We start from the raw sequence: 27,126 nt of genomic DNA on the forward strand, positions 1-27,126 counted from the left end.
GGAAGCGAGTACAAACTTAAATAGGCACTTAAATAGGCAGTTTGGTTTCACTCTGAAAACCTCCGACCTTGTAAATGGTGAAGGCCTCTGCAGATTTGTGCTGGACACATGTTTTTGATAATAATCTTATCTGTAGACTAGAAAGGAGAATGCGGGCCCTTTCTCAAAATCCGAATAGGGAAGACAATTTCCCAGTGGAGTACGGGAAGTATAAGAACATAAGCACAACACTTGCTCTGTGAGTAAAGCTAAAGCCAACACATCAGAATTTTGAAAGGAGGCTGGAGAAGTCCCATAAAGTCTTTACGAAGTTACCACAAAAGATGTCTTCAAAACACTGTGGAATGGGTCAATTATAAAGAACTTAGCATATAAAATAAATTGCCCTCTGACACAAGAGGCAAGTTTACAGCAGCAGACAACTCGTGACTGTTCATAGACGACACCACAGTAAATAAGCTATTTTTAGTGTTAAAGGGGGAGGGCTACAGGTTCATGAGTTTGTTTATTTTATTTTAAGGAGCCAGTCTTTTAATATGTGATGAAGAAGAAAAAGTTAGGCCTGTTACAGATGTAGTAGCTGTCCGTGTTCTTTTGTGGGGAGGAGGAGGGGGGAAGAGGGAGGAGGGGACAGGGGATAGTAGCCAGTAGCTAACAGCTTTCTAGTCTGTGTCTTCCTTCATGAAGTTTATCTTCTGTGCAGGGATGGCTGTTTGTGGTGGCTGGTAAGTCACATACTTTATGGTACTTGAGTGAAGCTTTCAAGCTCATTGACAACTTGCTTTAGATATAGGTAGCTGTTTACATGTCTCAGGCAACTGAGATAGTCTTTTTCGGACGAGCATCTGAATCTGATCATAGTATTCTAACTTTATTAAAGTTACTTTTAAATATGGTTAACTGTTATCATAGCAGGCGGTATATTTGTGAGGGTAAAACTGGTCGGGTTTTTTTACACTGTATCTCTCCTGCAGCCAGACTGTTGATCTTCTCATGCAAGAGTCAGGATGTCGTTTAGAACATCCTTCTGCTACCAAATTCCGCAATCATGTCATGGAAGGAGAATGGGATAAGGTAACGTAGGGCTTATAGGACTGTATTAACCACTGTTTAAATTTATAGTATCTGTGAGAGAACTAAAAATCCACCCTCCTTATATACTTTTTTGTTGTTTGTTTTTTTTTTTCCCTTATGCCCATTTCTGCAGGCTGAGAACGACCTGAATGAACTTAAGGCCTTAGTGCATTCTCCGCATGCAATTGTGGTAAGAGGCACACTTGAACTCTTTCAGAGCTGTATAGTTGGACTAATTGTAGTGGTGCAATCTTTAGCCATGGAATTGGTTGTCCATAGTTCTTGTTTTCTTTTTTGTTTACTTTAAGCAGCTTGCATGCTATCTCAAACGTCATACTAATCTGAACTTTTTTATTCTTTTTTAGAATGTGAGATAGGAAGCTCTAAAGTATTGAGGCTAATATTTGATGTAGTGAATGTTTAAACTCTGTTAAACATACTTAGCTGATAAAATATAAATCCTGCAACAGTCCTAAAATAGGTCAGTTTCTGTAGAAACTGCCTATGTTGAATACTAATTTCAAACTTGATATACTTCTCACAATCGCTGTGTTTATGGGAGTTAGATTTTCTTGAGGGAAGAGAAGTTTAGAAATAAAATGCAGTGATACTTATGTGGAGTTGGCATTGTGATAGCACATTGCAAGAATATAGAGGCTGCTATAGACCATGAACAATACTGTTGCTTTTCCAGATGGCTTCTAAAGAGCAAATGCGTTTGTATTGCTGTTTGGGATTTTTAGAGCTTTTTCTCTTTGGATGGCTTTTTTTTAAAAGATGAACCTAGAAATAAAAGGTTGGTAGATCCCATGACTTGACAATTAAAATATGTGTCATTATGATTTCAGTTACTTTGAAGAAAGTGGTTTCTTGGCTTGATTTTTTTTTTTTTTTTTTAATTTTCCCATCTTGAGATGCAAATCATTACCTAGCTCTTCAAACAGCTTTTTCTGTTGTGTTTAAACATTTATTTTAAAGAAATTAAATTAGAACAACTAGGGTCACTTAGGAAGAAAGTAGTAGCAAGGCTTTTTGAAGTGTCTGACTGTAAACAATGAAGAATCAGCTGATGGCTTCTTAGCTCCACTTCTAGCTGATTCATTTGTTGTCAAGATAATTTCCTGTCTGATGGGGGAGGGAGAGAAAGAGGGAACAGGAAGTGAAGTAGGAAAAACAGATGTTTAACAAAACATCAGAGGGTACTTGAGAGAAGTGTGTGTTCTGTTCTGTTAATTTGGTCAAAGCTTAGCACCTCTTAATTAGACTAGTAGTTCATTTTTTTTCCTCAAAGATTTTCTCAGAGAAGGTTTTACTTCTCAAATAGTTCAGGATACTGCATGCAGCTTTCAATAGTCTGTGGAGACTGAAAGTGTGAAACCACTGTAGGTGAATATGTATTGGCATTTGAATCAGATTTTCTCATGTTTCTAGCTTTTGAAGCTATCAGAGTTTCTCTGTAGTATTAAAGTGTTTTACATGTCTGGGAGTCAAGAGGCTAAACCAAGTGTCAGTATTGTACTTTTTGGAGAGCTTAACTTGAGGAAAAAGGGGGCATTTGCTTCTGTTGTTTTGGGGGGCTCTGAAAGCATGCTGCTATTTAATGTTGCTGTCTAACTGCTTGAATAAAACTTGGTACAATAAACATACTTTGTTTAGACTGAACTTTACCTAAACCACATATTAAGTATTTTCTTTCTTCAAGTTATTCTCCTTTATATAAACTTCATATAATTTAAAACAGGTAGCAGTATTAAATGTCTTCTGTGTGTGTTAGTAAGACAATACTGATTTGCAAGGATAAGTTGAGCTCGTGGGTGCTCCATTGCATGTGCACTGTCTCCACCTCCTTCACTACCCATCTTTTTTGTACATGGTTGAGATAATGGGTATTAGTATAGTCAGCACCTGGAGAACTAGTGAAAGATCATTACAGGTAAGGAGGGGTGCTTTATGCTCTGTAGGTAATACTACAAAGTCAGAGCTAGCGAATGTGATCAATGTCTTGATTAGGAAAAGTGCAAGCAAGATGGTGCTGCAAGTAGCTCTTTAAAAGCAGAGAATTAGATTTTGGGTTTCCTGACTTGTGACTCATACTGTATGATGAGATGTTTCAAAAATGTGTGCATACGAGAAGAAAGGGTACTTAAAAGTTTAGATGACACAGAGTTATTTAACAAAGGAGGGGGTGTGTGTGTGTGTGTGTTTGTCTTTGGTTGGTGGTTTGTGGGTTTGGGGTTTTTTTGTTTGTTTGTTTTTTCCTTATAGTTAATATGACCTGGACAAAATAACCAGGATACATAGCTACTTTTGAAATACCTGGTCAGAGAAGGGGATACGTATGTATTTAGAAAATTCTGCTTGTTTTAATTTCCTTATTTCTGCAAAGTGCTGCAAGTTCTACAGGTGACAGTGTAAAACATAAAATGGCTGATTTCAATTTGATGCTGTGTGTTAATATGGGGGGGTGCGTGTGGATAGGACAGTCTGCTATTTCTATTTGTGTCAGCACAGCTGAGTGCTATATAGTGTGTGATTAGTCATGTTTACTTTTCCAGCATGTAAGATACAGCTGTCTTGCAACAGGAAAACTTTATAGCTGATTCAAGCATGTTATTTTTCCTTGAGTAACACTTAGAAAATACCAGCTTCAAGCTGCTAGCCCAAGGTTTTGCTTACTTCAGGGCTACTCACACATGCTATGGCATTTGTCTTGGGTAACTTACCAACCTAGGAAAAAATCTGAAGATTATTCCTCTATAGTCATCTAGAATGTACTTTCCAATTGTCCTCTTTGTTTAATTTTCATTTACCTAAGTTCTGGAGATATGCAGCCTGCAGCAGACAATACAACAAAAAAATAGCCATTTGTATCTTGCTGTTTAAGCGAAGTGCTCCACCTGCCTGTACGGTGTCCCTCTTGCTACCAGCATTAAGGGCAGTTCCCTGTTGGAACAAATTACTCTTTAAAAATGGCAGGATTCAATATGGTTGAAGCCTTGTTAAAGTTTATAGGCCAGAATATTTTCTGCCTTTTACATATCAAATCTTACATTTACATTTTGCATGATTTCTAAGTGTGTTTATGGGTGTTTTACAAGGCTATCAGAGTAATAAAGACTACGAAATTATGAAAATTTGGATCTTAGTTCTGCAGGCTACGAGCAGATAGCTACTGCATTGAGTTGTTGTGAAACATCAGCTGATAATCTCAGTGTATCTTTTAGTTACCTTCATTTCAAAGAAGAGTTGTTTCAGCAGGGTTTACTTATTCTGAACTCTTAGTACAGTAATAAACCTGTTACAGAGCTCGCTAAGATACGCAAGTCAAAAATTAGGTTATTATGCATTTTACTCTTTAAACTTCTGAAGATTTGCTGCTGTAACTGGTGATTGAAATGGCACAGTATCTTGACTGCAGTAGGATGCTTGTCCTGTTACTTTCACAGTTGTGTGGCTGAGGCTTTCACCTTTGGTTACTTAGCGCTGGTAAAGGCAAAACTTCCTAGAATATAAGATTCTGCAAAGAGGCTTTCCTTCTAATGATTGAGCAGTGAAGGAGTAAAGTACTAAACATTCACATTAGTAGTCAAAGGCTGTAGTTTGAAGAAAGCAAAATGCTAACAGTACATAGATTAAAACAAACAAAAAACCCTGTAAATCTGTTAACTCTTAGTTTTGCCCCAAGGTGATTGGAGGTTCAAGTTAGATTTAGATAATAGCTTCTAGAAACAGCATCATAATATCCTCATCGTCTCTACAGAGCTGAAAGACAGGGTAGAGTAGTGATAACTGAACAAAGCCAGCCAGGCTGCAGTGCTGAAGCTGTTGTATTGGACTCTTCAAGGGGACCTGCAGGATGAATCTTTACTATAAGCAAAGCGATGGTGCTGTCTAGATTTAAATTGTTCAGCAGTAAAAAATGTAATGATGTGAGGCTTCTGTTGAAAACACTTAGATAACAACAAATCCAAGGCCCTTGTATTACATGTACATGAGGTAATTTGGATTATGAGAATTTTTATTTCCCTTGGAAAGGGAAAGCTGCCTTTGGAAGGCAGCTAAAGAGTATGGGGGATGAGTAAGCTCTTCTTGGGGGTGCATTGTGTCAGATTAGTTTTATACTCCTGTTTTATTTAAGTAGTGGGGTTTGTGCTTTTACTTTACAGTTGCCAATAGTATGAACTTTCCTTCTAGAAGAGGTTGTTTGGGCTCTAGAAGAGATGATGTACTCAAAATGGTCTTGGCTACCATGAGAAGGTTGTATTGGAAGTAATTATCAGTACTATTAGTAGGGTATGTAAGTAGTTGAGAGACAATGAAGACAAAAACTAGTTGTTTAATGAAATTTATATGTAAGCAAGGTCAATAGTTGCACAAAAATTAGTAGGAGGCTGTGTGTCCTAATACAAAAAATGTCTTGAAATGTGATGTCACTAGAGTGTGGCTTTTGCCTTAAGGAGGTTGCATTCATGCCATTGAGTTTGTTGTAGGGCAAGCTTTGGAGCAGTTAGCAAAACAGCTTAGAAAATCAGTTTCATTTCCCTATTGACCCTTTACTCTAGTCCCTGGCTGTTGCTATAGATAAGCAGTTTTAAACTGTAACTTATCTTTTACTCTAGTTCTCCATTATGTTAACAGCAGACTCCTGCATGAAGCGTAATGTGTTGTTCTGGAGACTTTTATATTCCAGAGTCACACATGGCACTGATAATTTTTTTTTTTTAGTTGGAAATTATATTTCCTAACCCAAACCTGAAGTTACACCTCTTTCGATAACTTGGCAACAATATTCTGCACAGTAGTGTTCCTGTAATGCTTCTGTGGGGTTGTTGAAACTGGTATTAAAAAACCTGGGTTTTAGAATTTTTTTTTTTGCTCTTTTTACTCTAAAGAAATGAAATTAACATGCTAAGCCCTAAAAGTAGGAAGGGAGAAAGAGCGTTTAGCCACAGATGTGGCTATTGTGTTTAAGGGAAAGATGATATAAATTTAATATTATATGCAGTGAATAGAGAAGGAAGAGTTATAGTTTTTATTACAAACTGAAAATATCAGACTTTTTTTTTTAAAAACCTGGTGGTGATCATCGGTGTGAGGTGACCAAGAGGAGTGATATTGTATGTGACTATTACCTGAGCATCCTCACGCATCCTTGTCAACACGTGCATAGCTGGGAGAGGAAACTTTTACCCCTCCTGCTGATAATATGTAAGGAAACATGCTGCATGGAACCAAACACTTGAGGTTGTAAATAATTGGGATGTCTGTCTTTCGGTTTTCTCCATGTCAGAACACCAAAAAATGTGTCGCCTGGAAAAATGGTACGGGGATGCTCTAACAGTTCTGAATACAAATAAAGAACTGAGCTGGAGATGTAATATGGATTTGCTTGTCATGTATAGGATGATAGAGTACTTCAGACACATTTGATCATAAATAATCTTTATTATGTAATGTTTTATGCTTCACAAAGCTATGTGGTAAGTTAATAGCATTGCATGTGGAAACTCTTCTTTTGAAGAACTGAACGTCTCTGTCTCTGGAAGCTAAAACTGCTTTATGTTTTAACTTTGGATTTTACAAATAGTAAACCTTAAACTTACATGCGAGCTTTGGTAGGACAGGAGCATCTTAAACTTCCTAATTATCCCTCTACTTAAGCAGGCTAGCAGTGTGCTTGAAACTAAGTAAACATTGACCAAATATGAGCATGAAACCAGCGAGATGCCTGAGGTCTGACAAAGCGAAGGAAACTGGTGATTGAACTTGTCTGTGTTCGTTAGAAAAGCACGTGTATCTTGCTACACTTAATCTTCATTCTGTTTCTCATTGATATATCTAAGAATGTACATTTTCCTCTTTAACCTGGTGAATCTGATGGACCAGAAATGTCTTTTCTCTCTGAAAACTGCCAACAGTAAAGAAGATGTGCCAAGACAGGATAGTTGGTTTCATCCAGAAACTACTAAACTGTGTTTCTACTAAATTTGGGTTGGAAATTGCTAGGACTTCAGGTTTTTGAATATAGTAAATGAATGCCTGATTTTTCTTTTTTCATCCACAGACATTTGTGGTTAGAATGGCAGGTTTGGGTCTGTTTTTTTCGCTTGTTTGTTTTTAAAGAAAACAACACAAAACTGTACAAGATGAAAGGAACACTATGAAATAACAGTAATTAATTCTGAGAAGTGTTTCCTAAATATAGAAACTGTATTTTTTTCCCTGTAATCCTGAAAAAATAATAAAATACCCAAGGAAGAACATTTTAACATGGAACTACAGAACAGAACCTGAGGCAATGTCAATTTGTTATTGCTGTATGTTATGCAGCTATGCAAACAGTCAATGTCAGCTCCTCTGTAAGCAGTATGAGAACTTGTTGAGTTGGCCTGTTGTGTTCTGTGCTGTCATGCAGTCTTAAATATGTGATTAGCTGCTTTTGAGTGCTTTTCTTGATAAAATGTAAGATTGGAAATCCTAACTAATTTGGGGTTTGAAGGATGTTTACTGAAGAGAGAGTGGATATGAAAATGAGACAAGTTGAAGGGGGGAATCTGAGAAATGAGGTAGGAAGATACTTGGAGCCCCATAAGGCAGAAAGGAAGTTCACAGATAACTTAATTGCTGCAATATTGTTGAAAACCCAGCAAAAAGAAATTGAGTAATGAAACATGACGTATAGCTGTATTTCTGAAGGGCATAGTAGAATGGTTTCTACTGTTCTGTTTAGGCTCAAACGTTTTCTGAAACTTCAGTCAACCTTTTTCCCCTGACTGCTGCTTTCTGTCATGTCAGAGGATGAAGTTTTTGCTGCTGCAGCAGAAGTACCTGGAATACCTGGAGGATGGCAAGGTCCTGGAGGCACTTCAGGTTCTGCGCTGTGAATTGACGCCTCTGAAATATAATACAGAACGCATTCATGTCCTCAGTGGGTAAGTATTTGGACTTTGGAGAGTTCTTCCAGTGGAATTTCCTAAGGAATAATATAGCTGACACTGTAAAAACTCAAACTTTAAAGCTGTTATCCTGTTGATTAATAAGCTGTTATGAGGTATGCTAAAATGGGTGCTTGAAAACAAACTGATTGTGGTTTACTTCTGTAGTACTTGAATTAATAATTACATGTATATGGTTATCTGATCTTGGGAATAATTAGTCTGTTATTTTATAATTGAATAAGTAGGTGAATGTAGTCTGATTTGTTCTTAGGTGAAAATAAGATGTTTCTACCTTTCCTAAAACGTACTTGTTTCTCTTTATTTTTTCTATTGCCCATTTGTAGATGTTTGTTCTGAAGAAGATGCACATTTGTGTGGAGTAGTTTCCTGCCTTTTTTTCCTATTGGTCTCAAGCTTAAATCATCTGTTTCCAGTTCATTAGGAATGTTGCAATATATTTCATGCTTTAAAGTGAAAAGAATGATTCCAGAAAGACTTGGTCTGTTGGTGTGTGTGCGCTTTTTTTAAACAGGTATCTGATGTGTAGCCATGCAGAAGACTTGCGTGCAAAAGCAGAGTGGGAAGGGAAAGGAACAGCTTCCAGATCTAAACTTTTGGACAAACTCCAGAGTAAGATGTTCTAGTGTTTAGAATTTATTCCCACCTCTGTAAATCCAGTACATCTTACATAATGGCATATCCTGGGGAATTGACTTAAACTGTGTTCGCTTCCTGTTGTTTTTGTATTTCTGTGTTAATGGGGATGCCTTTAGGTGCCTTTACCCTTTGGTCTTTTGTATCTGTCTCCTTTTTCTGTCTCTAATAAAGTATTTGTAATAGGAGCTCTTATTTCTTAGGCTCTGCTGTATGCAGTAATAGTATAACATGGTGATTAAATGTGCGGATTGGAGTGAGGGGATGTTTTGTAAATGCCAGCTCTACCAAGAGCTTGAAGCTACGTGTGGCCTGTGGACTTAGAAACTAGTGGTCAATAGTGACCTCAGGCTTTGCTATGAATTATGGTTTCTTCTTTCTCTTTCTTCTGGCTGGTGTAATACTGTGTATCAGAGTTGTAAAACCTATGGTATTCTTTATTTTGATAGTGTTAATAAAGAATTCTGTAGATGAACACAGCTAGTGCTGTGGTTTTATAATTTTACAAATTTTGTTAAGTATTGGAGTTTGAGATAGCTTGTATAAATTGTGCTTATTGGCCAGGACATCATATACCATAACTACAAATACCTTGCATGCAGCTCTGCTTTCCAGAAGTTCATGCTTCTAATTCCAGAGGTACAGCTGTAATTTGAAGCTGTGTGCACTCTTTTTTCCTGTAGCTCTTAAGCTTTATTTACTAAGGTCCCTTTCAGAAATACTCAGATCTAAGCATAAACTTACTTGTAACTTGGTTTTGATTTTTTTTTTTTAAATTCTTTCTCTTAACTCTTTTAAAGCATACCTACCCCCATCAGTGATGCTTCCTCCAAGGCGTTTACAGAACCTGCTACGTCAGGCTGTGGAACTACAACGGGACCGGTGCCTATATCATAATACGAAACTAGATAGTAATCTAGATTCTGTCTCGCTGCTAATAGATCATGTTTGTAGTAGGTAAGAAACCCTTCTCACTTTCAAGATGGACAAGTGTATGTCTTCTTTGTCTTTTAAAAGAATCGAATGTACCTACTGCTAAAAGGAACTTGAAGACTGTTCCGAGTTGGTTTAACAGGAGTTGATTAGGACAAGATAGTTGTCACTTAACGAGTAGTGGGGGAGGTTTAGAAAAGCTGTATATAGGAGACTTTAGTAGCTGGATATGGAGTAAAGGGTCCAGACTGAAGCTTTAAAATGTTAGTTGCATGAGTACGAATAGAATATATTACTGGGCTAATCCGTAGCCGCTGATTTCTTGTAACTTTGGACAGACAGTCTGTTTAATCATCAACATGTGATCACTTTTTGCCCACTGGAGAATCACTACTTACTTATCCGGACTCTGTCTTCAAGCTTACTGGGATGCAGAAAGCCTACTGAAGCATGCTTCATGAAGTCAGCTTTCAGCCTCAACTTTTAATAAAAGTTGACAGTGAGGTGCTTTTAGACGCAAAATAAAAATGTGCAGTAGGCATTTCTGGTTTACATTTGTTTTGCATAATATATGATTATAAAGAACTGTTTTCTCAGATTTGTAAGGCAGTAAGAATTGAACGTCTATTCTACCTACATATTGGCTCTTAAGATCATCTATATAATTTATTTTTTTAACAAAACTGATGCTGCTTCTGAACCTTCAAGCTAGACATAAAGCAGGAATATGTTTGTTTTTAGCAAGTGGCTGACTTGAGTCTTTTATCCTTATCCAGCAGAACTCAGCTAAAGACCTAAAAACTCAGTGTTGTAACTTTTATGGAAAACTGCTGTGCATGGTGTAATAAGGGAATGAGAGCTAGGACATCTAGAAAATAAGGGCTGTATGTGATACTATTATGTCTGTTCATGTAACAGACTAACACTTGGGCCTACAGGGGAATATTTTTGTGTTAAGGTTAGCTGATCTGAGGAAGTTAAGTACTGAAAAACTTGCTTATAGCAACTTTCTGAACTTGGTTACTTTGACTTACATTCTTGGGTTACTTGGAATCTGTTTTTAAAGGTGCAGACTTCCATAGTACTTACTGTAGCTATCTTAAGGTTTTAAAATTAATATCTTAGTGGTTCATGTATTCAGGTAACTCTTTTAGAGTATTGTCTGGCTTGCAGTTTGGCTACATGATGTTATTTCAGCAGTCTTGTGTGTGTATGTGTGGACATTTGACTGTTCCCTATCTTAAGAGTTACTGGAAGTTACCAGATGCTGGAATTGTGGCTTTCCTGCTTCAGAAGTGAGTCTTAAAATCAGACTAATGGAAAGAGATTTAATTTTAGTCTTTACACAAGTCAATAACATTAGATGTTCCGTAGGGAGGGGTTGGTGTGGTTAATCAAAACCCATTTAAGCCAACTGTAAAGAGCATGGTTTACTGAAGCTGGACGTGGTAGAGCCAGATATAAAAGATACTATACACAAAGAATCTGGACTTGAACTTCACCCATCTGAATCTATTTGGTGACATAAAAGTTTGGCTTTAGTTCAGGGTTTAGGTTTTTTTCATCTAACGTGGTACTTCCTAAGCTCACATATTTGGTATGTGTACATACATAGATACTCACAGCTACTTAAAAAACAAGCAAACAAAACCCAAAACAAACAAAAAGGAGAAAAAAACCCCCCAAACAAACCCCAAACCAGTTCAAATTAAAGGCTTCCATTCTGTCCTCAACTCAACCTATTGTACCTACCTATTGCAGGGGTCTGAGGTCAGTATGTGGTGTGCTGTACGTGCTGCCATGCTTGGGCATAATGAGGTGAGTTAAAGACAAGTGGAAGCCAAATTTTGATTAAACTGACAGAAGTAACAGTAGTCTAATAGTTTAGACAACTTAAGTTCTGTACTACTTAAAACGATAGAACACTGACAACTTTCCCTTTTTTAGTTGAAACTAATCTGTTTTGGGCTTCTGGCAATATTTTGAATCAAGCATGCTTGAATTGCACTAATAGGTAAAATATTTAACAACAAACTTTAATCACTTCATAAGAGTGGGAGATAAGAGGGAGAAACTGCTGGTAGTGAAGGTGAGGGATTTCATCTTACTGTGCCTGAGATTTTGGTAACAGAGAATTGATGCTCTTGGGGGTGGTTATATTTGTGTTTGAGAGTCTTAAACCTAGTTGCGTGTTTTGTTTGTGTGATTTTGGTGGGGTGTTTTCTAATGTTTTTTGGGGGGGATTCTTTTGTCTTGCTTTCATGTAAATAATCTTTAATCTGAGTTTACAAACAAACAGTGAAGCCTAAATGAGAAGTGAATGCTGCTGCTCTCTAGGTACTAACTTAATGTAGCATTTTTGAAAAAGAACTGCTGTGGAAGCTAAGGAATGAATCTTCCATTGTCTCTACAGGGAAGAGAAAAGTAGCTATTTGGTGTTTTATTTAAAATTTTGAACTTTTGTAAATGCAACAAAACATAGTTTTATTAGATAGTCTGTTTCAGTATGTGAACAACATGATTCAGGTGTGTTGTGCTGAACAGAACAATTTGTAGTGAAACGCTTCAAAAATAGAAAAAAACCCCAAAAATTGACAAACAAACCTTTGAGCTACAACAATATCTAATTACCAAAACTAGAAACTGTCAAGTAACTGGTTTTGGCTTCTTGTTTTGAGACTGCTGCTATTTTTTCTGCGGAGGCGTCCCTGCCCATGACAGGGAGGTTGGATTAAATGATCTCTAAGGTCCCTTCCAGCCTAGGCCATTCTATGATTCTATAATTTAATATATGCTATGCTATTTGTGAAATCAAGCTTAGTGGATTATATGTTTAAGCGAAGATAATTTTGTCAGAGTGCTCAGATGTGACTGGATTGAGAATAGTGTACTTCAATATTGAGACGTGTCTGAAGCAGCTCTATTAACTGTGTTTGTTACCCTTTTTTAGGAACCTAAAGGCCACCTTACTATGAAAATCATGTACTCCAGCAATTATACTGCTTGCTTTTCATATCTACAGAGCTTGGGCTGCTTTTCTTTAGCTTTCAGATACAAGAGCTATTGTTCTATAGAGTTGTGTGTATCTTTTTTTTTTTTTTTAAATGCACTGAAAAGGCTTTTCTGGGACACAGCATGCCCCTTGTACTTCCTATGAGTTACGGATAAAGACTCTTTCACCTTCTAGAGCAAATTGCTGCTCTGAGGAAAAACATTAACTTACTATAATACAGCTAAATAATAATGAAATACTCTTCCTGCAGGTGTGTGTATCCATGTAAGGGTTTGCCTACTTCCCTCTAGACTTGAAGGAAAACAAAGTCTTCTTTCATGGGTGGGGCTTTTGACCTTGGGCTCAGTGTTGTTCTAGTGGCAGCTCTGGTCAGCTTAAAGCAGGAGCAGAACTGACTTTGTTTCTTTATGAGTGAGTAAGTAGACATACCCAAGGAAGCCAACTACAGAAACATATATGTGTGTTTTGTTTATTCTTCTCTACCATAAGACAAGACCTGAGGGACTGTAGTTTTGTGCTTGGTAGTTTTTAAGCATGGACTAGGAAGCATCTTCTAGGAAAAGAAAGTACACTGAGAAGGTGTAGACACTGTATTAAGCATAACTTTTTTTCTAGCTTCTGGTAAGAAGTAGTTTTTTCAGGTGTCTGTCAGCCTGGCTATCATCAAACTGTATTTTTATACACAGATGCAAAGGAAGTAAGTTTTGGTGTTGGTTTTAGGTCAGTTTATCTGCAGTATTAAGTATGACTGTACGTTCACAGAGACTGCTGTTACATTAGTACCGTTGTGTCCCGTTAGGTGCCCTGTTGTACTGGGAACCATAAAAACTCGTTGTAAGACTAAACTGCTTCAGGATGCCTGCAGTTAAAGAAAAAAGTCTCTGTGCTTAGTGACAACCTTTTAGTGCATCTGAACAATGAACTTGTACTCGTTACTGCATTATTACTTATGAAAACAGTCATCTGCTGTAAAAGCCTGCATTTGTTTTATTTTAGCTCTCAAATTCTTACACACTGGGTGAGCTGTAAATAATATAAAACTTGTCTCCCATTCTTATGTGACTTAATATTTTGACTTGGCTTTTCTTCAGTGTGTAACTAGCTCTAGAGGAATGTTTGACTCTTCTTCAGTAGTTTATCATATAATATTTTGTGTGATAAACAGTTTTACAAAATAATGTAGGTTTTGTGAGGGAAAGCAGTTTAAATTGAAAGCTCATAATGGTATCATGTTAGTGATGCTTAGATATTCTATGTGATAATCTGCAAAGAAAGTGAAAATGGGACAAAACGGTAACAAAGAAACATCTAATTTACTGCAAGAATACACGCAAGAAGAAGAAATAAGACTATTCTTTGACTCGACTTTTGTATAAGCATCCCTTCTAAAGATTTAACAAGGTATAGCAGAGTTGGATACTTACAAAAAACTTACATGTAAATAAAAAAATCTCATATAGGTTTCAAAGAGGTTTAGACTCCAGTATTTCTTATACATTATTGAAGTGTATAATGACAAACTGGTGCACTCCTAATTAGGACATTTTTATTCCAAGTTATATGAAAGCATAACAAATGTGATTGGAATAAGGGGAGTTGAATATCCTTATGATTAATTATGATCACTTGGTGGTGTGAGCTTTGTCCTAGATAACACACTGCCTTCTGTACTTACTTGAAGCAGCAGTTAATAGCAGAATCTTCTAAGTTGTCTGGTCTTGCATTTAGATAAGTTCTTGGTTTAGTTTTTACTAGCTTGATTTTTTTTAAAAACATGTCTTGCTGTGTTCGTGTTAATCTTTGAATATATCCCTTTCTTTTCCCAGGAAACAGTTTCCATGCTATACACAGCAGATACTAACGGAACACTGTAATGAAGTGTGGTTCTGTAAATTCTCCAACGACGGCACTAAATTAGCAACAGGATCTAAGGACACAACTGTTATTATATGGCAGGTTGATCCAGTAAGTGTGCTGCATGTATTAAAATGTGTGTGACTTATATTTCTCGTCCCTTTCCGCTTTCTCTTGCTAGGATGGTTTGATTTCTGTGGGACAGACTAACAGGTACTGCTGCCTGCCAGCTCGAGTATTTCTCTGGAGTGTAAAAGACTGAAGATCATGGTCAGTGTTAGTGAAGGGGAGGACACTTGTAAACCTGATGCCTGAGTAGGATTTGAGAGCCAAACTTAATCCTTTTCTTCCACTACAGGTTAGGAAGCCATCTAGTTTGAGTCCTCTTTACTAATAAGAAGCTGGGAGGACTTAAAACCCTGTGTGCATAGTTGTTATATAGCCCCTGGACTAACAGCAAGTGCTGTGGATTTTTCAGGCATAGAACTGTTGTGGTTTGTTTGTTGCTGAAGCCGGTGTATTCTGGGCCAAGAGCTGCAGAGCAGCATAAGCAGACTTTTGCTAGTTAGGAAATTAACTGGGTTTTTTTTTGTTGTTGTTGTTGTTTAGGTTGGTGTATTTTTGGTTTGTTGTAACAGAGTAATTCTGAGTGAATTAAAGATCAAATATTTCTGCTGTTGACTTGTCACTTGGTTGTAGAGGCACATCTTCCTTTTATATTGATGAGTTTTAATAGCCAACATCCTGAATAGCACATTTTATAGTGAGTTGTTAGCTAATATCTGGTTAATCAAACCAAATGTGTGGGGTTTAGTATTTTAGACTAACCCTTTTGGCCAAGGGTTGATAAAGGAACAATTTCTAGTAAACAGTGGGAAAGCAGCCTTGTAGAGTTTTATCTTCTGTATTTGAGTACTTTGAAAGGGTTTAGTTTTCAGGGGTTTTTTAGTTTGTGGTTAGTGGTGTGGTGTTGTGGGGGTTTTGCCTTTTGTTTTTAAGGGAGGTAGATGCCTAAATAACATTAGGCCACATGACTTATGGTTCCTATTCATATTTGCCAGAGCATGTTCTCAATAAACGAACAGTATTTCTCTCTCCACACATTTCATGTGTATGAGAAACCTTCACTTCTCCCTTTCTTCGTCACCCCTCTTGAAGTCACACTGCTTCCATATGTTCCCTTCATTTCATGCTATGAATTTATTTCCTTTCTAAGACTTTATGTGTCTAGGTTGTCTTAACCTGTGCTTCAGTTTTTTCATTTGTTCATTTCCAGGTTTTTGTGCAGACTCGGCAGCATTCAATAATGTCTTGAGAGAACTAGGTTTGTGTGTGGAATGCATTATTTGACTAAGTGTGGCAGAATCTCTAGAGCACAAAGGATAAGCACAGTAGGAGCATCACCTCATCCAGCATGCGTCTCCTTTGATAGAGTTCTCCTTTAACTTGTTCCGTACAGAAATCTGCAGGTTTTTTTTCCTGCACTTGCTAAAAAGCATTGACAGGTTTTTGGCTTTTCAGCCAAGGAGCTCAACTACTGCAGACTTAAGTTGATGCCTGAATAGTTCTACATAACAAAAATCTGGGAAGCTATATGTAAGGGATAGAAGTGATGAGATTTCTTTTGGTGGTGGGTGGAAACAGATTGACTAAATTTGGGAATGTTCTCCTGAAATACCACTGACTACTGTTTTAGAGCAAAACATGGTATAGCACTTTTGCTGTATTTGAAGAGATGCATGAGTGATAGTAACAGCCACAAATTCCTGTAATTAGAAGAGGAATATCCTATGTATCTTGCTCCTAATGAGTTTCAAATGTGATGCAGAAATGACAGGCTACTTTAAATCCTGATATATAAAGAAATACTTCAGTTGCAGGCAAGCTCCAGGATGTGAGATAATCTTGGACGTGACTTGGTTTTCTTGCAGATCAGTTTAGCTACAGATACAGCAGTGTCAGATGCAGACCAGGAATAATAATTAGAATGGAAGAGAGGCCTTGAGGAGGTCGATTCATTTGCCCCTCTTTCTCTGTGCTTTGAAGATTATTCTTAGCCCATTTTCTTTTGAGGAATTTAGTTTTTCTAGCCAGCAGAACCACCGAAGCTGCAGGCTGGCTGAGAGTCACTAAACCCCTTGAAGCTGATTCCAGGAAACACACCTTCGTGTTGCTCTGTTCCTCTGTTGACCATGTTCATTCTCTTTAGAATCAAGAGGTGCTCTGCTGTTTAATACTAAAACAAAAGAGAAGGGACAATTTAAGCAATCAAGCTAGATTTTTCCAGTAAGTCACTCTTTTTTCAAAGAGAAATAGGAGATTTAAGGATTCCTCATGCGGGGGGGAAAAAAGAAGTCGGTGAGGGGAGAGGGAGGAGTATCCACTTGCCCTTTTCTAGGAGGCTTCGTAAAAATTATTGTCAACAGTTTAACAACCTTGGTTCTACTTTCTCTATATGTCTTTTGTTGTCAAGAGTCAGTGTTCATACTCTGTTGAAAGATGTGTTTGTATTTAGGAAGCCAGTATATGGTTGTTTCACGGTACCTAGCTCTACTATTTATTTTGATGAGCTGCGTGAAAGTCAGGATCTTCTGACAAGGCAGCAGTAGAACAGTTGTAGCATAAAGGTGATACAAGGTACTCTCTGCAAGTGAAGTATGCTTCATTCACTAAATCTGGCAGAAAAGATGCAACAGCTTGCTGTAGGCAACACTTCTGAAATAAGAACACCTCTCAAGGAAGCTTTTAAAAATATCTTTCTGTAGAACTTCTTTTCTGAGCAGCACACACAAGATTACACTCAAGTTTAAAAAAAAAAAAAAGTGGCACTTGGAGGCTTTCCCTTCTCAAGGTACATGGAGGCTTTGCTTGTCTATTTAACTGTAACAAGGTTTCAAAATTAAGTTACTTTTAGGAAGGTAGCTTAATTCTGTGAAATATGGATAATAATACTTTTGTATTCCAGTAGATGTAGAGAGACTTGACATTACAGAAACCTGCTATACCAAAGCAACAGTAATGGAATTTACAACTCTGTACACATTGCTGTTTTGTGTTTCACAGAGTCGTGTAAGGTTAGAACAAAAATGCCTGCAAATATTTTAGTTTTGCGTGTTGAAACTTAGAAGCTTTCATTTTTATGGTCTTACTCTGTAAACTAGCAACTTCTTTTCCAGTAAGAACCTAATAATGTGTTTTGTAAAACGCAGGTGCCAAGTTACATAAAGCAAACTTGTGCTGTGCTTGGACACACTGTATATGTGAAATCTAGTAGGAGTTCATTTCCGTTGTCTCAACAGAATCTCTCATTTCAGGATACTCACCAGCTAAAGCTACTTAAGACGTTAGAAGGTCATGCGTATGGTGTCTCTTATATTGCTTGGAGTCCAGATGACAACTATCTTGTTGCCTGTGGCCCAGATGATTGTTCTGAGCTTTGGCTCTGGAATGTACAAGTAAGTGGTGACTAAGAGTGAAAAATAAAAATAAAACTTTATGGTCAGCCTACTGCTTCTGTTTCAGTGTTTAAGTACGTTAAGCATGAAAGAAGTAATTTCTACAAACCTGTTGTGCAAAGGTGTGAATGTAAAGGAGACGCTGATCTCCCTGCCCCCTCAGTTTGGAAAAAATACTGTGGCAGCCTACAAATTCTGTACTCTCTACAGAACTGAAATTAGCATTCAAGTCTAAGTGCCTGGGGCTGTGCAGCAATTCTAGTGTATTTCAATACTGATAAGTTCTGAGAAGGGATGGCATAAATCCATAGGACCTGAGAAGGGCTACTGAAAAGAGCAGTAAACTAATCAAGAGGAACAGAGGGCAGAATTATTGTCTAAGGGCAGCAATTGCTCATTGAAGACTTTAACAAGCAGTAAAAGATGCAAGCTATTTTTACTTTGGGTAACCCTCCCAGCGATGTTAGTGGAAGATCCTCATGGGCTTAAATTTATGATTTTAGACTTCATCTTTCAGTCAGATGCTAGGGCATTTTGCTGTTTCCTCCATTAATTTGAAAAGCCTTTTTTGCTGTTGATTTTTATGGGCACTTGAGTTGATATAAAAGCTTTCCCTGCCACAATTGCAGGCTGTATAGTCTTTATTATGCTGCCTTGGATTCTGAACTAATTCGGTTTCCTGAAACAAAAATGTTCCTCCTTTTTTTTTCTTTTCCCCACCCTTGGAATACTTCTGTTTAATTGACTAAATTGGCTCAGTGAAGAGCACTAGAGCTGGCACAAGGGAATAGAGACAAGCACTCCTGTTTTATCAATGGTAAGCCACTCATTGGCACTCTGTCCTGTCAAACAGTAGCATTATAAGCTAAGGATGAATGCCAAATTTTGGCATGGAGAGCTGCCCCTTAAGGAGGAAAATGTTCCAAATGCTCTGATACTCCCAACTGTTTTGTAAAATATATTTTGTCATATTTCTTTTCTTGTAGTCTCCTCCTGCCTCTTTGCTTTCCACATTTGGCTTTTTTTTTCTTTATCGTATTGCTTCTTTCGTAAATGTTCTTCCAACTTCTTTTAGTTTCTCTTTTTACTCATAATCGTCCAGTTGTCTGGCACACTGACTAGGCTGACCCTCTTTGATTTGAGGGACAAAAGAAATTGTCCCAAATAAAGTCCAGGGTAACTGGAGACACTGAGGTAGTTCTGCTTTTTTATTGTTTTATTCGTATGCTTGTGTTACTTTTCAATAAACTTGTTGAAATATACGTACTTCCAAACAGTACATGTCAGATAAAATTTTGGATGCTTTTCTGGGAAAGGGTTCTGGTATAAGGCCTTGTGCTGCCTTTGATTATTTTCCAGACTGGGGAGCTGAGGACAAAGATGAGCCAATCTCATGAAGACAGTTTAACAAGCGTGGCCTGGAATCCTGATGGGAAGCGTTTTGTAACAGGAGGTCAGCGTGGACAGTTCTATCAGTGTGTAAGTTCTCTGCATTTGTCCCGTTGAAAACAAAGCAAGAAATGAAAGTGTTGTCATGGTCACGTGTGAGGTTCATGTTTGTTTTCAGTTGTTTTTTCATATGTGTATACACTAAAACTTCTGATCCTTAGCAATATGTTAATACTAATATTTCAGCAGCAATTCTGTATGTAGCATCTTTCATCTACTTAAAGGAGGATTCTTGGGCTGGGAATTTTTTCTTATCTGCACTAGAAAATACAGTAATAAAAACTAGTGTCTTTGACCACAGATACTGTTTATTCCACAGAATTTTCACTATGTCTTAATTTTTGCATGCAGTCTTCACCTTGTGTAAACAGAAATTTGACACCCTCATTACTTGCCTAGTGTTGATTTTGGACAGTGATCTGCAGTCTCATTCTACTCTTGATTATTTGCCATCTGAATTTGGGGCGCAGAATAATAGTGCAGTATGCAAACCTCACTGCAGAAGTGAGCTCTGTGGTTTAACCTAGATTGCATGTGTCATGTGTGAGGAAAATAAGTGACAAAAGGGACTCTTGGCTCTCCAGGACAGATCCCTACAAAAGCCCTCAGTTGAGACAACCAGAGCCTAATTAATTAAGTCCTCCGTTTTGCTGGGTAAGATTGCTTTCTCTAGCAATTGTCTGAATATAAGGTGAAAAAGATACTTGTGTCACAATTCCTCAGAAGTCTGAGACTAACGATACAATTTTTCTGTTTATTTTCTTTTGTCTAATCAGGACTTAGATGGTAATCTCCTTGACTCCTGGGAAGGGGTGAGAGTACAATGCCTTTGGTGCTTGAGTGATGGGAAAACTGTTCTAGCATCGGACACACACCAGCGAATTCGGGGTTATAACTTTGAGGATCTTACAGACAGGAACATGTAACTACTTAATTCTTTGGCTTTGAATTCCTGGTTCTTGGTGTCAGAAGAAGATTGAGGAAGGGCTTGTGGGGCAGGATGGGAAATAAGTTGTTAAAATGCTCTCAGTATTAAAAGGAGAATGACATGGGATAGGAATTAGCAAATTCCAGTTCCAGCAAGAAGCCTTAGATCAAGTATTAGAAATAACTTGAGCACTGGAATAGGTTTCTTGTGGTTATTTCGACAATTTCATCAAGAGTTGTCCTCTCAATTCCTGGCATGCTTTAGTAGATCCTGCCTTTAAGTTGGGAGTTGAATTTGGGGTCTGAAGTCCCTTTTGGTCTTGAGGTTTGCTGTAAGTACAAGCAAGCTATTGCCAATCAGGCTTGTACTGACATACAGAGACGTAATTTGAAATTCAGGACAGTCTTTCCCTGGTAATGTTGGAGAGATGGGATGTGCCTTTTGTCTTGATGTTGCATCTTAACACCGATGTGTCTTTATAATTTCAGAGTACAAGAAGATCACCCTATTATGTCGTTTACTATTTCAAAAAATGGCCGTTTAGCTTTGTTAAATGTAGCAACTCAGGTGAGTTGGTGATGATAAACAGAAATGTAAATAAACCTGCTTGCAACAGCTACCTGTTTTTAAATGTTTTGATGCCATTTGGAATGTTTGATATTAACCAGCTGTGCTTCATGTAATGTGAAGACCTCAATATTTGTAAATATAGCATGGCATTCTCTGCAAGAAGGCAGTCTTTATTAGCGTCACTGTTCTTTTTTTCTAACTGATTTAGTGTCAAGACTTTCATACTATGAAACATGTACTACGAAATATTAATATGTGACTAGTGCAATGAAAAGCCAGGTACAGCAGAAATTGTGAAAGGTTGACATGTCTGAGGATGGGAGAATTAGATTTTCTTTGTACTTCTAGAACCTTGGGTCAGAACAGAAGTGACCACAGACTGGAAGCTTAGTCTAGTAATTTTTATGTATCTTCACTCTCTTGATCTAGTAACAGTAATGAAGTTGGCTGAAGTAATGTACTTTCATCATGTTTAATTAGTTTTTTTGTTTCAAAAGAAAGCAGAGAATAATGTTCAATGATAAAATAAGACTCTCGACTTCTTATTCCCAGGGAGTTCACTTATGGGACTTACAAGACAGAGTTTTAGTGAGAAAGTATCAAGGTGTTACACAAGGATTTTACACAATTCACTCATGTTTTGGAGGTCATAATGAAGACTTCATCGCAAGTGGCAGTGAAGGTAATGTCATTCTCTTTTGTGCAGAAAACTGGAGTGCCGTGTCCTTCCTATACCTGACTTCTATAATGTTAGCAGCTGCCATCTATAAAAGCAAGCAACTGGTTCATTAAGTTCACCACAATCTCAGTGCACCTCATACTACGAGAAATAATTGTGTGCTATCAGAAATAATCTTTTTTGAGAGGATGGTAGCAGTAGAGAGCGTTAATGAATCTTTTGTTTTGCTCCTCTAAAGCAAAAAGCATCTGCACGGTTTTAATTAGAAGTGGGTGGGGTGCTCTTGAGGCTTTTTCTTTTTGTGGTATGATACTTAGGCTTATGGTTTGAATCCAGAACATGTATGGGGAGTAAGAGCTTCATTTGCCTGTTGAAGATATAGGTGTGGTGAGCTTATTTTAATTTCAATAGAGTTGTTAGCTCAATTACTGGAGGAGTAGTCTCAAATTAAAGCATAGTCTCAAATTAAGCAGTTGTTGACACAGTCTGGTAGGGTTTCTTAGTGATCAAAGGATTTGTGGTATGTTTTTATTCAACTCTCTGCAGCAAGAATAGAAATCAGTTAATGGTGTATACGTTGAATTGGTTCAGTTTTGTCATGGATTTAGTGCCATCATCTCATGGAGGTCACTTAAGATTCAAGCTGATACAGGGCTAAGAATTACACTTGGAATATCTGAGCAAGCTGTATTAGTGCTGCGTAACTCACAGCTGTTAAGAAATACAGTTGGCCAGGATGTTACCACTATGCTTTTCTGGAAAATACTAAATATGTCTAAAATAAAATGAAATTTAACCCTCTGACTAGGCCCAGTGGAATATAGTGACTGAAGGGACAGCACCTCCAAACCAGTCTGAACTTTTTCATAGTTGAACAAGGTTCCTGGTTTGGGACCCAAGTACCCAAAAGTTTAGGATTTGGGTTAAGTCATACTGAAGTACATGCGTATGTGTAGATACTACACCAATCCTTCCCCCCCCCCCCCCCCCCATTTATTTATTCTTTATTATCTTCATTGTCTGAAAATTACCAAGCAGTGCTTGAAATGAATGGCCCCCTATTTATGTTTGGACTGTCTGAAGCTCTTGCCTCTTTGCACTGAACTGTTGCAAATGTGACTGTTGAGAAAGTCTACTATCTTAAAGCAAACAAAACAAAAATAACAGATCACATAGTCATAGCCTTTAAAAAAAAAAAGTAATCAATTGTCATAAGCCTCTTACATTTAAGGTATATTGTCAGTTACAAAGTTTGCATGGATAGGAAGGAGATGAAGGTCTATTTCTGAGAGGGAAATTGACTGCTGTCTTTTTATCTAGCTAACTTGTTTTTTCCAAAACAAAATGCAGGCCTTCTGACAAGCACCAAAATACCGGTCTGTGTGTTTAGGCTTTGGTTCTCCCAGACAGCAGAAGCTTGCATGTCCAGTGTTTAAGCAGAGAGTGCGTTGTGTTGTTTGATGACTAGCGTGGATATGTAGTCTCTTGAAATCATAAGTGGAACGTAAACAACCAGAACATTTGCACCAATGCAAGTATGTAGAAAGGTGTTGTACTCAAATGAGTTGATTCGGCAGAAGAGCAATGAGTTTTCACGTCGTTCCGTGATGCTATTCTAGCAGGTAGGTCAGAGAGCAAGTTTGTTTTGTAAGGGATTGGGAAGAGGCATAGATGAAGATTTGTTTGTTTGCTAAGCTTTCAGAATGACATCTACATTAAAACCTTTCAAATAGATTAAAATGCTCTCATTTGGTACGCTAGACCTAAATACTAGGCTTTTGTGTAACACTAGTAATACATACGTGTCAAATTTGTGTAGCTCTGCTTGGAATATTCCAAAGACATTCCTGGAGAAGTCAACCCTCAGGCTTGTTAAAGGCTGCTAGTTGACAGTTGGGGGGAGGGTGGGGGGAACGACAAAAAAGCTAAACCCTGCAACAAATGCCTTTAGTCATTTATTCTTAAATATGGTTAGTTTTAAAGTAGTAACACTTATCTAAAAATTGCAATGGAGTGTCTGACTACTTTGCTATTCTACTTGTAGCATATTGCTAGAAGTAATTACAAGCTTCCTATCACAAAATAAGATCTGTAGGTTTATTGCATCTACTTTAATATACAAATTCATAGCTTTAAATACTACACAAAAATGAATTGTTGTGTAAGGCAGTAATAGCTTACAATTTGAGATCTTAAGCTTTGTTGCTCCCCCCTCATTTGCACTGTCTGCGCTTTCACTGGGATGTTTTAGGTCTTCAGTATCAAGATGTATTTCATAAACCATACAGAGCTGTGATCTCATCAACAGGTGGTGGTTGTAAATATTCTGCCCAAGTACTCATGACTTTATAATGCATGTACTAACGGTAAATATGATTCTTTAAGAAAAATAATCTTCAAGAGTTCATTTGAATGAGATTACAATTCTGTATCTTTAAGAGTACCTTGGTTTCTCTCTTTAGCCATGTATTGGCTTATTTGCATTGTACTCAAATGTTTTTCTTCAAATACCAAGGGTAGTAGACTGGCAAGGCTTAAAAGGGAACATTCCTCTTGGTGAAAGAACTTTACCCACATTCTTTTGATGGGTTTTAGAGAAAAATTTTGTTGGTGCTACTACACATTCTACAGATGCGGGTTTTAGACATGAGTTTTAAAACATGGATGGGTTTTTTAGTTACTGAGAGCTTGTGTGGAAGTGCTATTTGATATGACAGATTGGTCTGTCTGTAACAATGTTTCTGAATTTTTTAAATGCATATTTTGTTTAGATCACAAAGTATATATTTGGCACAAGCGTAGTGAGCTGCCAATTGCGGAGCTGACGGGGCACACGCGTACTGTTAATTGTGTGAGCTGGAACCCGCAGATTCCATCCATGATGGCCAGCGCCTCCGATGATGGCACTGTTAGAATATGGGGACCAGCACCTTTCGTAGACAACCAGGATATTGAAGGTAAAAAACAGCGCGCACGTGTGTGTCTCTGTGTTTTCTAATCACTAAAAGCTTATATCAAAGGCAGTTGGTTCAGTGGATTTTCTTTACCATAAATAAGGTAGAAACACGCTTTTACCTCTGGGGTTAGAATCATGACTCTCACCAAAAAAGATAAAAATCAGCAGCCATACATAATAAACCCCAGTAACTTAAAGTTATTTATATTTGTAGAATAAAAAGGAAACAACTAGTATTTCAAAAATTGTATTCCCATTTCTGACATGGCCCCATAGAAAACTGTGGTGTCACAAGGACGTCAGGGTTGTATTAATTTATTTATGTAGACTTCTTAAATCTTGCCTCCAACTCCTGAGGCTTAGAAACATCCAGTGTTACTAAAATTTAAATAATGCATTCTGACCATAGTGTTTACAAAAGGAATTTCCAAAGTCTGGAGAGAGTGCAGATTCCCACTGTAAAATCTCTTAGACAGTTGATTCCTTCCCAGCCATCAGTAGTTACATGTGTCCGGGAGGGAGACACAAGGCAACTTTTTTCACTGCCAAAATGTACCTGTGTTCGCAACCCTTCTGACCTCCCCCTTAGAACTGGTAACGAGATGACCGGCTCTTGTTCTGCTCTTCAGTTTATAGGCTTCTGTTGTTATATATTCAAGTAGATGTTAAAATGAAAGACAGTAAATCCCATTACCATGGGGCTTCATGGATACTGGGTGTGGACATGAGTCCAAGGGGGACTTGGACAAAGTAATCAAAGAGAAATCCATTCTGTGCTACTAGATGAAAGTGAAGACCTCTAGCTCCGAATGCCCCTTAGGTGAAAACGGCTGGAAGTTGGAAGAGTATTAGGAGAAAGAATTGCCTCCTATCCCTGCTCCTGTGCTTTCTGACACATTTGCTTCTAGTATTGGACTAGATGGACTAGCCTGGCCAGTCTCCTGCTGGTAACACCTTGAATGCACCCTTGAGGGCTCAGAGCCTATCCTCCAGTTGGTTTTCCTTGTGGTTTTCTTTGTTTGTTTTCCCCAATTAGCTGCTTGCTTGCTCTTTCTTAGTACCGCCAGAAAATGAGCTAGTAAAGGCCATAAAAGTCAGAACAGTGGAAACTGGATTTCTCTCAGCAGTGCTTCCACAAGAGGTCTTAAGTGCACGGAATAATGTCTAAGAACTTGGAGATCTTAAGTGAATAACAGACAGCTTTGTAATTAGCAACTCCCCTGGAACCAGAATGCAAATGTTTTATGTCTTTTCTAGAAGAGTTGCTTTTTGTCAATTGACACATAACACACCAAATTAATCCCTAAATTAATATGAATAGTGATATCTAAACTAAGTAATTTTTAATGTGGGATTTACTTATGCTGTAAGATCCATTAACTAATGCATGTCCAGTAAAACTTATGTAAGTAGACTGTATTAACAACCGTATAATAGAAATATTAACCTTTGATAAGATCTTCAAGGTGTGATTTCTTTCTCTTATGTTTTTGTTTTTGCTCAGAGGAATGCAGTAGCATGGATAGTTGATGGCGAATGTGGAGCAGACGACTTCAGTTTAACTTAATTAGTCGTATTTTAAATGGCTTGGGATTTGGTGCAAACAAACATGATTGATAGCTGGACAGACATGCTCGTCATGAAAAAAAGAACCATTTCTGAAGCCCGGTTGGGGCCAAACATTTACCACCTTGCTTCATAGTAACCAGTCGAGATGAAGCACGTCGTTAGAACGTTGTTGGACACCGTGTTGAAATTATCCCCCCCATCGGTTGTGAAGAACTGTGCTACATTCAGGCTAACCATTGAACTCAGTATATATATTTTTCCCTCCTGCCTTTTTGTCTGGCAGGCTACTGTTCTTGTTGCTCTTCTGTGTAATGAAGTTTAAATGCTTGTTTGGAACACTTTATTTAACAGTTTAGAAGGCTTGATAGAAAGAGTGCTTTAGTCTGAAGAGTATACATTGGATAGGAAAGTATTTCCTTCTCTTGTTTCTCAAGTCTCTCTCCGCCTTACGTAGCTTGAGATCTTTGCAGCTTGGTTCATGGATTCTAGCCTTGCCCGTTGCGCAGTATATATATAAATTGAGATGATAAACCAATGAACTATGTCAAAAGCACTCTCAGTATCACATTTGACAAAAAGTTTTGTACTTTTCACATAGCTCGTTGCCCTGCAAAGGGGTTAACAGCACAATTTTTTAAAAATAAATTATTTATAGGATTAAAATGACTTCATTTGTATACATTTGGAATTAAAACAATGCAAGAAGTGTCGTGAAACACGGTATCACTGATGCTTTTCCGGAGTGTCTTGAGACCCAATCAAAAGCAGTGTCTGGAAGGAGCTTTACGCAGGCAGTGAAGCATGTTTTAGGAGAAACTCACTGTCCATCTTCACAGATATTTAGAAAAAAAAAGTGTTCAGAGTGCACCACCAGACTAAGTTTAAAAAAGATAAGGTATCTTTTGGTTTTTTAATTACGTAAATAAATGCAAGAATGCTGGTAAAAGGTAGACTACACCTCGAGGGAAGAATGTGTTGAATTCTTTCTTCACAAAACGTTTTGTAAAAGTAATTAACATACAAATGATAATTAAACACTCGTATGACGATGGAA

At 37.7% G+C, this 27,126-nt stretch overlaps 1 protein-coding gene across 1 annotated transcript; it reads left to right on the forward strand.

The window, feature by feature from the left end:
• Positions 1-977: 977 nt before the first annotated feature.
• On the forward strand, positions 978-27,126 carry WDR26 (WD repeat domain 26). Its single transcript, XM_009865338.1, has 13 exons — positions 978-1,074; positions 1,208-1,264; positions 7,870-8,006; positions 8,545-8,642; positions 9,467-9,623; positions 14,439-14,577; positions 17,781-17,921; positions 19,281-19,400; positions 20,147-20,292; positions 20,787-20,865; positions 21,421-21,550; positions 24,319-24,504; positions 26,008-27,126. Exons 1-13 carry the CDS (start codon positions 994-996, stop codon positions 26,031-26,033), a joined length of 1,497 nt encoding a protein of 498 aa, XP_009863640.1. The 5' UTR covers positions 978-993; the 3' UTR covers positions 26,034-27,126.

Source organism: Apaloderma vittatum, unplaced genomic scaffold (assembly GCF_000703405.1).
Source record: "Apaloderma vittatum isolate BGI_N311 unplaced genomic scaffold, ASM70340v1 scaffold11992, whole genome shotgun sequence".
NCBI lineage: Eukaryota > Metazoa > Chordata > Aves > Trogoniformes > Trogonidae > Apaloderma > Apaloderma vittatum.